The 15,521-nt window shown below is 45.9% G+C and overlaps 2 protein-coding genes across 4 annotated transcripts in view; one reads left to right on the top strand and one right to left on the bottom strand.

Moving 5' to 3' along the window:
* LOC125032218 (rhophilin-2-A-like) overlaps positions 1-14,423 on the top strand; it is a 210,355-nt gene extending 195,932 nt beyond the window's left edge. For both annotated transcript variants that reach the window (XM_047623311.1, XM_047623319.1), the window contains 11 exons: positions 8,331-8,459; positions 8,783-8,858; positions 9,640-9,717; positions 9,984-10,108; positions 10,212-10,470; positions 10,579-10,692; positions 11,006-11,276; positions 11,473-11,667; positions 12,001-12,227; positions 12,446-12,607; positions 12,822-14,423. In XM_047623311.1, the coding sequence (XP_047479267.1) occupies positions 8,331-8,459; positions 8,783-8,858; positions 9,640-9,717; positions 9,984-10,108; positions 10,212-10,470; positions 10,579-10,692; positions 11,006-11,276; positions 11,473-11,667; positions 12,001-12,227; positions 12,446-12,607; positions 12,822-13,079 (1,894 nt within the window). In that variant the 3' untranslated portion in view covers positions 13,080-14,423. The remainder of the gene's footprint in view (positions 1-8,330; positions 8,460-8,782; positions 8,859-9,639; positions 9,718-9,983; positions 10,109-10,211; positions 10,471-10,578; positions 10,693-11,005; positions 11,277-11,472; positions 11,668-12,000; positions 12,228-12,445; positions 12,608-12,821) is intronic.
* A 38-nt stretch (positions 14,424-14,461) lies between these two features.
* Positions 14,462-15,521, bottom strand: part of LOC125032203 — a 31,944-nt gene continuing 30,884 nt past the window's right edge. For both annotated transcript variants that reach the window (XM_047623291.1, XM_047623298.1), the window contains exon 9: positions 14,462-15,521. This exon is cut by the window's right edge and continues 95 nt beyond it. The gene's annotated coding sequence lies outside the window, so the exon portion shown is untranslated.

The raw sequence follows: 15,521 nt of genomic DNA, 5'->3' as shown, positions 1-15,521 counted from the left end.
GAGGGTAGGGGAGGGGGAGGGAAGGGCATTTTGAGGTCATGCGAGAGGGTGATTGGGGGGGGGGGGGGTAGATTACCGCTCGATTTTTTTTTTTTTTTTTTTTTTTTTTTTTTTTTTTTTCGAATTCACGGAGCTCGCCAGGAAAGCAGCGGAGATCATTTGCCTTTTTCTTCGCGCGTTCGCCACTGGCCGTCCTCGGCGCCGTGCTTGGGAGATCCCGGATGCTGGGCCCGCCTCGTAGTCCGGGGCGAAGGATGGATTAGCATTCACGCCGCCATCTGCGTCGGACGTCAAGGCAGGCCGCCGCGCCGGGATGCTCACGTAGTTCACCCTCCACGCGGCGAGGTCATGGCGGCGGGATGACCTAGATTGGCGGGCTTTTTGTGCGCGGGAATCGGGAGCCGCTCTCGGGGCGAGGCCTCGATTGGCTCGGACAAGGCGACTGTTCTTACGGTTTATTCCTTCGGAGTGCACTGCATGGGCTTGTACACACGCCATACGTAACTGTGTGTAAATATATGTACATGCATACATTCATACGCATTACAGGTGAACACAGTCGCTAACGCATTCATAGGAGCCGTCGCTGCCCGCCGAGCGAGCGCGCGGCGCGTCGGTGATGAATTAATTCCAGGTGTGACTGGGTTGTGATGAATGACTGTTTTTGAGCAGCGTGCTGATGTATTCAGAACCGCACGAGGGCGCAGCGGTGTGTACTAAAGCGCATGTATCCAGTTTTCCGTAATGCGAAGGTCTGCGATTTAAATTGAGGAGCACCATATACAGCGTCGACGCCGTTGGTGTAACGAGCGAAGTGCTCGGAGGAGAGCGATCACTCCGCGGCGGCCGAGCTCACGCTGGGAGACCAAGGCACGGCAAGGCGGTCATTTCCCGGTGTGAACAGCGGTTGTGTTGGAATTGGATGTTACGAAGCATCACGTTAAATATGGAAAGTTTAAAAAAGAGATTGATCGAGTGAGCGGAGGTCCGGCAGCGTTAAGTCATCGGTGGCCCGCTCCCACCTGTCGTGCCATGGCCAGTGGAGACTGTCGGGTTGTGAAAGCCATGCGATTCGTTTGGTAAGTTCGCTGTTCAGGCGTTTAAGGCTAATACACGATGACAGGAGACGAGCAGAACACCGCGAAGATGCTTTAAGAGGGTGGTCGGGAGTCGGTCGGCCGGGAGTTTCCCCGAAAGGTAAATGAGCTCCTTTCATTCCGAAAAGTCAAGGCGGTGACAGAAGGCTCGGAGGGCTGCGATGTGTAACGAGACCCGTAGATTAATAAGGAATCTCTCTTCTCTGGGTATCAAGGACAGCTGTGGGGGGCCGGAGAAAGCAGTGTTTGTTTGCGACTCAAGGCTTCGGCGCGGAACGAAACGCGTGCTCTCCTTCCATCGCCGCATTCGCTCTCAGTCGGGAGCCAAGGCGAAACAAAGCGAGCGACGGGAAGAGCGAGGAGCCTGGCAGATGGCAGGTGGCAAGTGGCAGGTGGCAGAGACGTCTGATGGGGCGGACGCACACGCCGGCCGCGAGAGGGTCTGGAACGGGTGGTTTGCGGTTCGGTCGTTATTAGAGAACCTCGGCTTTGTCCTTTGTCTGGGAGGGAGTAGGAGGAAGCAGGAGGGGGGGGGGGGGAGATAATAGGAGAAAGCAAAACACAGAGATGAGAAAGATCGTGGAAAGGCTTCTCCGGGACGCCAGTACGAAATACGCCCACTCGTTATACTGTTGCATTCTGGGGAAGTTGATGAAGTTGTGAGCGCGCGGGAGACAGAGGCTTGCCACGTAATGTCATCAGGCCGGGGCGTGCGAGCGGCGTTGTCCCGGGGCGAGTGTCAAGGTGAAGCCATTCGCCCGAAGAATATTTGTTCAACGCACAACAGAAACAGACAATGTGCTGCTTTGTCTCTATTACACACACACACACACACACACACACACACACACACACACACACACACACACACACACACACACACACACACACACACACACACATACACATACATACATCATGGGATTTAGACCGTAGTGTGATTTTGGGTTGCGAATGCGAGTTGTTATGAGTCTGGATGCGACTTGGATGAGGAATTAAGTTTCTGGGTCCGAGCATGTGATACGCATATGATTAGTAGACTCATTCACCTTGACCCGGGCTGGGAGGGATGGCGGCGGGTCTGTCCTCTGTGACGTGCGCCCTTGGACGATTTTTAGGTTTTTTTTTATGTGGTTTTATGATTTTGGTCGCTTGGATGAGGCGTTGGAGTTAAAAAATGATAATATGCGGAGTGATTTTAACACATGCCCTGAATGTCTCTCGTGGCCTTGAGTGGAGGTACTTATTTGAATATCTGTGGCATTCTGGGTCTCTGTCTCGTTCGCTCACACACACACGCACACACACGCACACACACACACACACACACACACACACACACACACACACACACACACACACACACACACACACACACACACACACACACACACACACACACTCACACACACACTCACACACACACTCACACACACACACACACACACACACACACACACACACACACACACACACACACACACACACACACACACACACACACACACACACACACACTGCACCGCACCACACCGCACCACACGCGTACACATACACATATACATACACATACACATGCACATACACATGCACATGCACATGCACATACACATACACGCATACGCATACACATACGCATACGGATAAACATACGCATCACGATTACGCAGACACCAATACAAAAAAGAAAAAAGATCAATCAGTATTTTCTCTTGATTTTCCGCAGAAGAGTTTGAAACCAAATCATATATATTACGAAAGAAAATAACGGGAACCTCTGATAGTTTATTCATCCTCTATTTCCCCCTTCGTAATATACTAATAATCACACTAACAACAAAATAATGAAAACAAAATCCCTCTCACGAGAGACCCAAACCCGTCCGAACCGAAAGGCAGAGATTCATTTCACGTTCACGGCGCTGTTGACTGCCTGACGAAACCGAAGTCAAGGTCTGTGGAAGGCCGGCGGCGCCTCCGGACACGGGCCATCGTGATAAGTGGCTTCCGGTGTTCCTGTGAGAGGGAGGGGGAGGGGGGGGAGGGGAGAGGGAGTGGGGACTGTGCTTTCTTTGTTGCGCATTTCCAGGCTCTTTGTTTCAGCTCTTTCTCGGGTTTTCTTGTCTTAGAGTCGTTAGTGTGTTACCGTTTCGTCTTCTTTGTGGGGTGTGATGGCATGTCACGTGATCTCTAGCTTTGTGAGTGTGTGTGTGTGTGTGTGTGTGTGTGTGTGTGTGTGTGTGTGTGTGTGTGAGAGAGAGAGAGAGAGAGAGAGAGAGAGAGAGAGAGAGAGAGAGAGAGAGAGAGAGAGAGAGAGCGAGAGAGAGAATGAATGTAATTAAGAGGTACAGGTAACCGAGTGTTAAGGGTGGAGGGGGGGTGGGGGCAGGGACAGGTGTTGGTCCCCTGGCGTCGCCCCTCTCCTCCGCGCAGTCTGTTCGGCCAAACGGATTTGAGTGTATCAGCAGTTTCCATGGAGAAGATGTGCGGATAATTTCTGTTAGATGGAGAGCATGGATAGACGGATGGATATAGAGTCAAAAAGGGGGCGGGTAGTTAAACGTAGGATAACGGGAATGAACGCGAGGGATATTGCGTGGGCCGTTTGAAAAGTGGTCTTCGTCGGTCCCTTTTCCCCCGTGCTCATTCCTCGTCATTCTGCTCTCTCTTCTTCCAAACTTTATCGCCTCCTTTTCTTCTTCCACCCTAACTTCCATCACATTCTCCTCTTCGTCTTCTTCTTGTTGTTCTTCCTCCTCCTCCTCCTCCTCCTCCTCCTCCTCCTCCTCCTCCTCCTCCTCCTCCTCCTCCTCCTCCTCGAGCCGCAGGAGCCAAAGGTTATCCGGGCGGGCGTCTGACCCCCGGAGCCGAGGAGGGGAGGGCGAGGGGAGGGAGGGAGGGGGAAGGGGGAAGGGAGGGTCGTTGCCTCTTTACTCCAGTTTTGTTTCCCATCATGGAACTTCCGTCGGTCCCCCTCGGGCGCGATCTCTCCGTCGGGCGTGGCATTGTTCCGCCGCCGCCGTCGGCTCTTCCCGGTGACAATGTGTCCGGAGACATTTATTGGCCAGACAGAAGCATCGTGACAGCGGGTTCCGAAGCGCGCGCGGCGTCGGGACCTGTCTGTCGAGGGAACTCTGCCTTGCCTCGTCCTCTGGCTCGGGCGGGTTTCTCCCTGGCTCTCGTGGCGCTGGTCGGCTGTGGTTTCAGCGCTGGAAGCGGGAAAGGAAAAGAGAAGAAAGAACAAAAAGAAGGAAAAAATACATAGAAATTTAGAATATTAAAATGTATATATATTAATATAGAATATAGAATATATAAAATATAATATATATATAAATCTATGAAATATATAAGGATATAAAATATGAAAATATATAAAGATTTAGTATGTAGAAATGTAAAAAAAAAAGTATCGGGACTGGTAGCCAAGCACATCCGTGAAGTAATCAAATCGCTTGGTTATTAATAGCTGCTTTGGGAAACTGAAGGCTGTCGCAAGTTGACCTTGCAGCTGCAGGACAGCACTGGAGCGACCCGTCTGTCCGGACGTCCTCAGGGAACTTTTAAGTGTGTCTTGCACGCAGCGGGTATCAGGTAGGCTTCCTTAAATACCCCAATAATGCTTGCCTTGTTGCGAGGTAATCGTTGCCTTGTCTCTCATACACGACCAGAGATCACGTGATGCCCGGATGGCCTCGGTGTGTTAATGTTATGATTATTATTGGTGTGCTTTGGGGCCGGAAGAGCTGGTGGCACAGTGTCGCCGGGAAGGTTAGTCGGCGCCGCCAGTGGCCGACCCGCTGCTTCCGGGCGGCCGGGTCACGCGGGGATTACATTTATCTGGGTACCTTAGTCCGCCTGGGCCTTCCTTGTTTATTTCTGTGTGTGTGTGTGTGTGTGTGTGTGTATTTATGTGTGTGTGTATTTATGTGTGTGTGTGTGTATGTATGCATTTTTCCCCGTGGGGCCTGGAGACAATCGTCTGAACCTCGCACGCCGTAATGCCCCGCTCCCTGACCTGGCACGCCGCCGGGAGTAAGATCATTCCCTCCTCCATCTTTCCACGCGAGGCTAATGTATTTTTCTTCTCGTTAGGCCTCAGAGAAGGAACAAAGAGCTGGTAATGTATTGGAGGGTTTTTAAGCGAGGTAAAGATAAAATCCAGGAGAGATGCTGGGCGATACGAGAGCGGAGGAGAAAAAAATGCGCTTTGTGGAGAACAACTTTAAAGGTTATTTTAATGCCTTTTAAGCTCAGTCGTGTTCATCTGCTACGCTTTCTCGGCAGTGAAAGCAAAAAAGAAGCATAAACGTTCAGTACCAGCATGACGACAGGAACAATGTAATGCGGAGACAAAAACGTCCCTGCGACTCGATTTAACAGAATTTTATAATCAGCTTTGCGGGTAAGAGAGGGGAGGGGAGAGAGGGGGAGGAGGGGAGAGAGAAGGAGGAGGGGAGAGAGGGGAGGAGGGGAGAGAGAAGGAGGAGGGGAGAGAGGGGGTGACAGCACTCGGCACACGGGTACCTTCGCTCGTCACATCCCAGTGCCCGCAGCCATGACATAGATTTGGGAGCCATCGGCAGCCCCGCATTTATTCTGCGACGACGACAGAGCGACCATGTTCACGAAGAGGGGGGCGGCGGCGCTGACGCGAGGTTCCGCAGTTCCGTCGCTTCGTCGATTTTCTGGATGTCGGCGCTCCTCAGGGTCAGGAAGGCCGGCACGATGTCAGAACCTGTCTCGAAGGCCAGTCGGCGTTTTATCCAGGCTTATCGGGGATTCCGAGCTCCTGCGGTCGGCTGTGGATGCCACGCCTCCTTTTTTGTGCGCGGAATAACATAACCTTTATCGGGACTTCTCTCGTCGTCGTTCCGGGTTCCAGGGACGATGACGTTTGGGCGGCGGGCATGCGGCGAGTCATTCGCTTTACTCTGCCTCTGTTGGAGCTCAGGCTCGGTATTGCGCAGTGCGATGGCTTACAATTGCACTTGATAGATTAGCATTCAGAGTGGAAGGAGTCCAAGAATGCCATTGACGAAAATGGCCGTCGCTTCCCAGGAAAGACGAAATTCGGAGAGTAAACAAATCCTTCGTTTTTTTTCCTTTTCTTTTTTCTTATCCATGGTTACTCTAAAGCCATCCTCTCTTCCGTCATCCGTAAACATCCAGATGTTCTTCCTGTTTCCCCACTGTTCTCTCGTGTGCATCCCAAACCGCGGTGTTGACTAAAAGTACACGTTTGGGTCGTGGTATGCCGCCCGTGCGTACCCTGGTCGCTGACGTAATCATGTTGCTATGTGCCAGGGCGTGAGGACGTACCATGCCAGAACATTTATGATGTGAAACTTTCGCGAGGATTTCCTTGGCGAGATTTGAGCAAGATCGACCTCCAAGTGGCAGGTAAACAGCCGCCCCCCGCCGGAGGGTCAAAGTCATGCCACCACAGTTTGCACAGCAATTGCCAGGCGACGGGATGTTTGGGGGAAGCGAGTGGCGACCCTAGCAACCCTGCGGTAAGGGTCGAATTAGCGCCGCGTGCATTCCAGATAGACCATGACCGATATTCGCATCTCGATGATTCATTCGAGCGGTTCGCCAGTGCTTGTTTGCCTCCGTCTGCCTCCGCTGCGTCGGCCTCTTCCGCCCTCGAGGGAGGAGCGAACCCTGGTAGGAAGCGCGGCGAGCGAGGGGCGGCACAGCTTTTTTTTTCTTTTTTCTTGATTTTTTGCGAGTCGGACCCTTGGTGGAGATAAGAGCTCGAGGCGTGATTAATTCATGGGTTCATTCCACCCTCAAGTTCCTGCGTGCGTCCTTCGAGCGCACCAGGAAGTCCTTGGCCAGAGGGCTCCCCCGGGCCGCCCCAGCAGCCGGCCGCTTGCTCCCCGCCGCGAGAGGGGGATGGATGAAGCCCTCGACGAGGCGGACTTCTCGCCGAGGAAGCTGTCATTATCGACGGACTCGGAAGTACCTCTGTTATCGCCGAGGGAACTGAAATGCCTGTCATTTTTTTTGCCATTCACTCGGTAGTTATTATTTGGGCCTCGGGGTATGAGTGTCAGTAATCGGTAGTCTTTGTAGTGATCGGTACATGTGAACTTCGCTTTACACACTTTATATCATCTCTAAGTAGCGTTTTACGAGGACACATTGTGGACAGAAGATGAAATCGCACCTTCTATCGCCATGCTTTGTGGCTTAAAGGTTTACGACTGCATATATAAAGCCGGGGGAGTTCAGGCACCTCTGCGATGGGCGGGCGGGCTGGCCGGCGGTCGACGCTGCACGAATTTTAGTGTTTAGTAACAAACACGTTTTCCTGATGGGCGCGTCGTGCCCGGGAGGCTTCTGGCTGTCTGCTCGTCCGGGAGGAAGCAGGGGCGCCTTTGCCTGGCTTCCTCTGCACGGGGAGGGGCAGCCGGCGGGTCGAGAGAGAGGAAGAGGAAGGATGGAGGGAGGAAAAGGAGACAGGATGGGAGAGAAGGAGAAGTTCATGATGAGGGCGATGTCCTTTTTTCGCACTTTATTTCCTTTTTATATTTCCTCTGGTATGGAAAAAGTCGGCCTCGTTGCACGTCAAGCCTTGAAGAAATGTCATCTCTTTTGCGGTATGAGCGCAGCTTCGAACCTGTCCTCCGTGCCAGAGTGCAGCGAAGGGGACTAATGAGCGCGTTTCGGGCGGGCGGGCGGGTGTGACGTGACGCCCAGGCATGAGGAGAAGTAACGGAAGGCGCGGGCGGGGCGGGAGGGTGACGCTCCGGCCAAGAGCGCTCGGGATTTGGCGACGCCGGTCTGAGATGTTCAGTCTAACATGTTTACTCTTTTGATTGATGGTAATATGGGATCTTACAATAAGTTTGGTTCCGCTGAGTTATCTTTGGCGTGGGTCGTGACGCGAGCCATTTCAATAAGAGGAAAAAAGGTTGCTGTTTTAGATTACGTGATGTGATGCAAACCACGTCAGCGTGTTACGGTTGCATACATGGCGATGATAATACCCGTGTAGAGTTTGACAGAATTCATTTTTTTTGGCGAAATATAGAATGATGTTAGTGTAAGAAATAATTCCCACGTTCGATTTCGAAGTAAAAATGTATGAGTGAGAAATGACACGGCCTTGGATCAGTGCGGTACGGAAACATATGCAAATGCTTGGCGAATCATGACAAACACGAAGTATAACTTGACTGCCACACCCTGTATTAACGTCCTTTTTTCCTTTCTCCGTTTCAGCGCCACACACAACAAGAGAATGAAGGAGCAGGTGGCCTTGGAGCTCCAGTTTGTAAACAGCAATCTGCAACTCCTAAAAGAACAGCTTGCTGAACTGAACAGTTCTGTGGAGGTCTACCAGGGCACACAGTAAGTGTGCTGCGCGGCTCTGCCGTTTGTGCAGTTTGTGAATTAATCACTGTAACATTGATTTTGTTTTGAATCACTTAATTAGATTGACATTCATTACGGGGGGTTATTTGTGAATTAATTACAATGTCATTAATTTTCGGGTTATTTGTGGATCAGTTGGCATTCATTAAGGAGGTCTATTTATGAATCAGTTACATTGACACGTTTAAGAGGGAAATCAAATCCGCCCAGCAGGGATTTCGAAGAATAATAGTCTGTTTTTGGTTTAAGATTTTTGATTATATGTTTGTTTATTTGTTTATTCGTTTGTTTTTTCTCAGGTCGAAAGGTAACATCCCCATGATCCCTTTGGGGCTGAAGGAGACGAAGGAGATCGACTTCAGAGAGCCATTCAAGGTGAGTTCAGGGGCTTTCAGGTCGTTTCTGTGGAGCCCTTCCTTTGGTGGCGATCGTGATGGTGTTGGGTTATAGTGGTGGTTTGTATGATGTTAGGGCACGTTTCTCTGTGTGTATATACTCACACTCACACTCACTCTCTCTCTTTCTCACTCTCACTCTCTCTCTCTCTCTCTCTCTCTCTCTCTCTCTCTCTCTCTCTCTCTCTCTCTCTCTCTCTCTCCCTCTCTCCCTCTCTCCCTCTCTCCCTCTCTCTCTCTCTCTCTCTCTCTCTCTCTCTCTCTCTCTCTCTCTCTCTCTCTCTCTCTCTCTCTCTCTCTCTCTCTCTCTCTCTCTCCTCTCCTCTCTCTCTCTCTCTCCCTCTCTCTCTCTCTCTCTCTCCCTCTCTCTCTCCTCTCTCTCTCTCCCTCTCCTCTCTCCTCCCTCTCCCTCTCCCTCTCCCTCCTCCTCCCTCTCCCTCTCCCTCCTCCTCCCTCTCTCTCTCCCTCTCCCTCTCCCTTCCTCTCCCTTCCTCTCCCTCCTCTCCTCTCCCCCTCTCTCTCTCTCTCTCTCTCTCTCTCTCTCTCTCTCTCTCTCTCTCTCCCTCCCTCCCTCCCTCCCTCCCTCCCTCTCTCTCTCTCTCTCTCTCTCTCTCTCTCTCTCTCTCTCTCTCTCTCTCTCTCTCTCTCTCTCCCTCTCTCTCTCTCTCTCTCTCTCCCTTTCCTTCTCCCTCTCACACACATTTTAATAGGATTTCATACATTTTGTTACGCTTTACTAACTACATTTTATCTTCCCGCAGGATTTCATACTAGAGCACTACAGCGAGGAACCAGACAAGTATGATGAGCCAATCACAGAGTTCATGGACCTCAGAGGGGTAAGTGTCAGGAATACGAAAAATAAATCATGTATATGTATGTGTAGCTTCTCATGGGATTGTGTGTGCGTTTGTCTGTCTCTTAGGCGCCTTGTGTAGTGATATCTTGGAAGCAATATGGTTTATAAAATATCACTTATGCAAGTTCCAGAGGCTAGTTCGTGTTTGCATTTTTTGTAAAGAAATGGGAAAGGGAAATGTTAAAGTTTATTAGCTAAATTGCAGAAACACTTGCGTGGCAGTGAACACATTTCCTTGCGTTTCAGGCCATGCGAACTCCGGAGCGAGACGACTCGGGGGTGGGTCTTCTCTTCGAATACTTCAATCAGCTCTATTTCATCGACAGAAGATTCTTTCCTCCGGACCGTTCGCTTGGCATTTACTTCGAGTGGTACGTTTATCGCCCTAGCCTGAGAATAGTGGTCCATTATGTTTAAGTTAATAATATTTGTTTTTTTACGAAATATGTGTAAAACCGCTCTCTTGTATTTCAGGTACGACTCGCTGACAGGCACCCCGAGCTGCCAGAGGACGGTAGCCTTCGAAAAAGCGTGCGTCCTCTTCAACCTCGGAGCCTTGTACACGCAGCTGGGGGCTCGCCACGACAGGACCTCAGCGGCAGGACTCGACGCGGCCGTCAACAACTTCCTCCGGGCGGCGGGGATGTTCCGATATCTGCATGACACCTTCACCAACGCCCCTTCCAAAGACCTGAGTCCGGAGATCCTCGACATGCTCATTCATCTCATGCTGGTACGGTTATAGTGGGTCTTGAGTGGAGGGATCGTCGGACGCTCATAAAATCAAATCGTGAATACCTTCGCGTAAATGCCATGTTAAATTTGCCTTCTCCTTCGCCAGGCTCAAGCACGAGAATGTCTCCACGAGAAAGCCTTGCTCGGCCACAGCGAGGATTTCGAAACCGTGGTGGAACTGTCACAAGAGGCAGCCAACGTTGCTCAAGAGTATTCGCAGGTATGCAGTTTTGTCATTTTAATACCAGTAGTATATCGTGGGAGGAGTATGTGTTAATTATCGTCGAGAACTCGGAATATCATAAAAGTTGTACCATGGGACTAGTCCAGGTGCATTTCTAGTGAAATTCAGTGCGATTCAGTGAAATTCAGTAAATTCAGGTGCGATTCTGGTGAAAGACATCACACTAAGTCAAGAAACTACATCTGTTTATGACTATAATTCCACAATATTTAGTAATTTTCAGTAACATCAGCCGTAAGCTCTATGAATGATGGAAAAATATCTATTAACGCCTGTTTTTTTCTCGCAGGTGTTGAAAACAATATCGGACCCATCAGTGAAAGGCTACGTTCCGGCATCATGGATAAGCTTAGTTCACATCAAGGCTGACTACTACCGCGCTTGTTCCCACTACCACATATCTGAAGCGCTACTGACCCTCCCGTGCAGCATCAAAGAGGAGGAACACATAGGGATGAGAGTCCGCGAGGCTTTGCAGTATTTCCATCTCCCGCCATCGAACAACACCACCACCATTGACATCACAGTCCCAAGCTGCCGGAGAGAACGCACCATCCTCGGTATGCGTCCTTTCCCCTTAGTAGTGCAACCGTCCTCGCATAAATGTAATGCAATATTGACACGTATTAGCAGTGCAATAACCAAGTACTTATCATTAATAGGAGTGTCAGTTTAATTATTATATCGACTCCCTATTGATACGCTTGCTGACCGTGGTGATAGAATACTCATTTTCCACGTTCATCTGTTCCCCAGGTCTGGCTCATTGTCGTGAGGCAGTTTTAGTTCACGAGGAGGCAATGCGGCAACACAGGATGTGTCGAGACCTCAAAAAGAAGTCGGTCCTCGCAGAAGTCTTGCAAATTGGCCATGAAACAGCGGTCCACCTCCTTGACCTCTATGTGGAGGAGGAAGATCTTCTGAACATACTTGATCCACCACCAATATCTCGTAAGGCACTTACTTGAGGCCTTTCATAAGCTATTGTACCTTTAGCAGTATGATTATAAGCTATTTAAAACTTATTCGAATAAGCACGCACACGCACGCACTCACCCCCCCACACACACATAAACAAACAAAATGTATATAGACATACATACATGCACGTATATATACATATATACGTACATACATATATTAATATGTACATATACACTTGTACAAATAAATGCAATAACCACCTACGTATACACGTGTATACGTGCCTACGTGTGCAAGCTGACAATATAAAAGCACTTAAAATGTTCAGAGAAAGCTAACATTGAGTCTCTTTCCCAACAGCGGCAACCAAAGTACAGCTTTCCCTGACTACCCCAGACTTTTCCCAACACCGGGTAGAAGACCTGTTCAAACTCCTGGGACCCGTTGCTGTATTCTCAGCCAAGCACCAGTGGTCAGCACCTCGACCTATTAAGCTAACCAGAACTCCCACACAAGGTTTTGGGTTCTCAGTGAGAGGCGATGCTCCTGTCGTTATAGCTGGCGTTGACAGGAATAGTTTGGCAGAGGTAAACACACCATACTTGTGTTGCGTTGTGAATGATAGAAAAAAAGAGAAACAATAGACAGTCATATAGAGAATGATAGAACTAAGAAAACAAAATGGATAAAGTCTTGTAGCCTAATCGTATTTTTAAAGAGATAAGTGAAAGTCCTTGAATTACATTCGTTTCTCTCTCGGTACCATATTCGTCAATTCTTTTCTTAATAAAACATTGTCTTTCAGAGAGCTGGTATCAATGAAGGAGACCTTGTGGTATGCATTGGAACCCGTGATGTGAAATGGATGCCACATGATGAGGTTGTTGGGCTTATTCGTGAAGCTGGAAACACACTCAACCTCACTCTCGTCACTCCTTGTGATAAGACCTATTACAAATTACCCAAAGTAAGTATGCTGAATGTGACCAGAAAATGTTTTTACTTTATTGTATAGTAATTGTATTTAGCTGCAAATGATGATATGATACTTAGTAGATAGTAAATATTCTATCAACATCTAATTCTATTTAATGCATTACTTGTTTTGATGATAGGTTATCTATGAATGTAGGTATTACCTGTTTCCACAAACACTATTAATACTAATTTTATCATTGCAGAGCAAGAGTCTCAAGGACATCTCTCCCCACTCTACCACGAGTAGCAGCAGTGGAGTCAGTAGTACAGGCAGCAGCAGTGGCAGCAGCAATAGCAGTACCAGCAGCAATAGCAGTCACTATGGTTCTGTCAATAGTTCTACTATTTCAAATTCACGAGATAAAGACAAGCGAAACAGTTGGAATCCTTTCAAGCGTTCATCTTCTCGAGACAAGCTTAAAGCAGACTCCCTTATTGACTGCAATGTTATTTTGCGATAACTTCTTCTTAGAAATTGCCTATTCACTGTCAAGTATTCAGTCTTTTAGCTGTTTCTTTTCCTCTTCATATAAACTTGTTTTAAGGTATCAGGTACTTTCAACAAAATCAGTATTATTTCAGAGAAGTGGACCATTATTACATTTCCTTGATAATTTGGAGTAAAGGTTACATATGCAGTACATCAAAATACAGACAAAGGAAAATCTGAAGCATAATAAACCACATAACTTACAACTGAAAATGAATTCTTGAAATTTACTGTACATAAATAAATGAATTGCTGTTTGACTTTCCTGATTTCCGAAATATCTATAATGATTTTTGAAAATCTCTGATAAGTGATATCTTCAGTATGTCGTTACAGTAGTAGTTCTCCAAAATAACTATCTAAGCACATTGCCAAGTGAAATAGCCAGTAAATTTTATGTGGTGTGTCCAGTCATATATTCTGAATATTATGCTTTAGCTGAAATATATATATATAATCATACATTATTTGGATAGTATTCCTGAAGCTACTGTATCTAGCATACATAGTATGAAATACTTTTTTCAAGCATGTTAAGACTTACATTCACAAAGAATTAAGCATATAGATCTTACTATAGAAGTACTTGTATTTTTATTTGAAAATTGTTCTTGTGTTGCTTTTTGATAGAATATCAGATTAGAAAAACAACAACTTCAAACTACTATTACCTATAGTGGCAAATGTTAAGAGGCTTGTGTAAAAATTTGAGTGGGGATTTAAGATATGTGGTTTTATCACATGACCTAATCGTTTCACATATATTGGTTAAGCAATTCTCCCAAGAAACATTTCTACATGCAAGTATCTCATAACAGTTAGAAGTGATTGTCTGCATCAAAGGTGGCATTAGGACACATTGTAAAGATTATAGTAATCATTGGACATATCTGTGTTTGATGCATTTTTTACTAAAGACGTATTATGTTAGTTTTCCCTGAAAGTTTTATCATATTTATGGAAAAGTAAGATGAAAATGAGCTACATTTTCATAATATATAAAATATATATCCTTTGATTAACCTTTATACCTTGTCTTCCTTTGTAAATACAGTATTTACATTTCTTGCTTATCTTTGTATGTAATTGTGTATATAAGTGTACATTTGCTGTATATGCAAAATACGTTTGTTTTATATGTATAATGTGTTATTTTGATTCCCAGGATTGTTACCTTCTCAGTTAAAAAGACGGTTCATTGTAATATTTACTAAATTATTTCCCGTTATTATCCTGTGTTACTATACAGAAACTTTTGAGTGGAAATACCTTGTATGTAATCCAGTATGTACATAATAATAAAGAGCTAATGAATTATTGTATACTTATACCCTTAAAATGTAAACAAAACAATAAAAACATCACTTTATTGAAAAAATGTTTTCATGCATAAAAATATACCTTCTATGATACTAGAAGAAATAAACATGGTTTAGTTCAGTGTCATTAAAATATGCTTGAACTGCAATCTTCTAGCTACCATATGAAATACAGCTCCATAATGAAAATAAAAGAAATTAACCTAATATCACTGTTTGCCAAGGCAATACTCACTAGCACCATAGAATCATAATTCTTCAATATTCATTCATTCTGCTGGACACAGAATTTTATCCACAAATAAAAATCATTACTAACTTTACTAATTAAATGGATTCCTAACAATGTACAATATGACAATATCAAACAAATTGTCTTTGTAATTTTCCAGAATTAACAAATTATGAAGACTAAGAAGTGAAATCTTAAAGGAAAAAAAAAAGAAAAGAAAAAAAGGTGCAAATGACTAGTTCAATCTTTCCCTGTGTATCTCACAGCAGAAAGATGTGACAAAAACAAAAATTTGTGGGTACTGATCAAGAAATATAAAAAACAAAATGCAGCTCATGTCCTTTTAAATTTCTAATATGTGATTCACTTCAAAAGTGGAGATTTAAAAGAATAAAATAGATGACTATCAAAAGAAACAATGTAGTTTTTCATGCACACATCAACTAAGTGAAATAAAGATGTCACAGTAAATATTTTAATGCTCTTACTAATCAACCCCTGTTCATGAACCTTTCTGTGTAAAAATAACACTAAACATTGTTATCATAAAATATAGTTAGAATATATATCCAGATACAGAAAACTTATTTGGAAAATGTAAGTATATGTGCATAAACATATCAGTATGCATAAACATATTAATATATATATATACATGCATAAATATATATACATAGAAATAAAAATATATACAAAATGAATTCTATAAATAAACCATTGGTTTCATCGGTAGACTCGACTGCATTTCAACTATTTGTTAAATATGTTTTAGCAGTTATATGTGCTTAACTATCTAAACTCAAGAATGTAAAAGCAAAAAATATTTCCTATAATAAAAAGGTGACTGAACACAATATATATA

This window comes from Penaeus chinensis, chromosome 2 (assembly GCF_019202785.1).
Source record: "Penaeus chinensis breed Huanghai No. 1 chromosome 2, ASM1920278v2, whole genome shotgun sequence".
Classification (NCBI taxonomy): Eukaryota; Metazoa; Arthropoda; class Malacostraca; order Decapoda; family Penaeidae; genus Penaeus; species Penaeus chinensis.
Note: the sequence above shows the minus strand (reverse complement) of the source record. Positions and strands in the feature narration are given on the sequence as shown.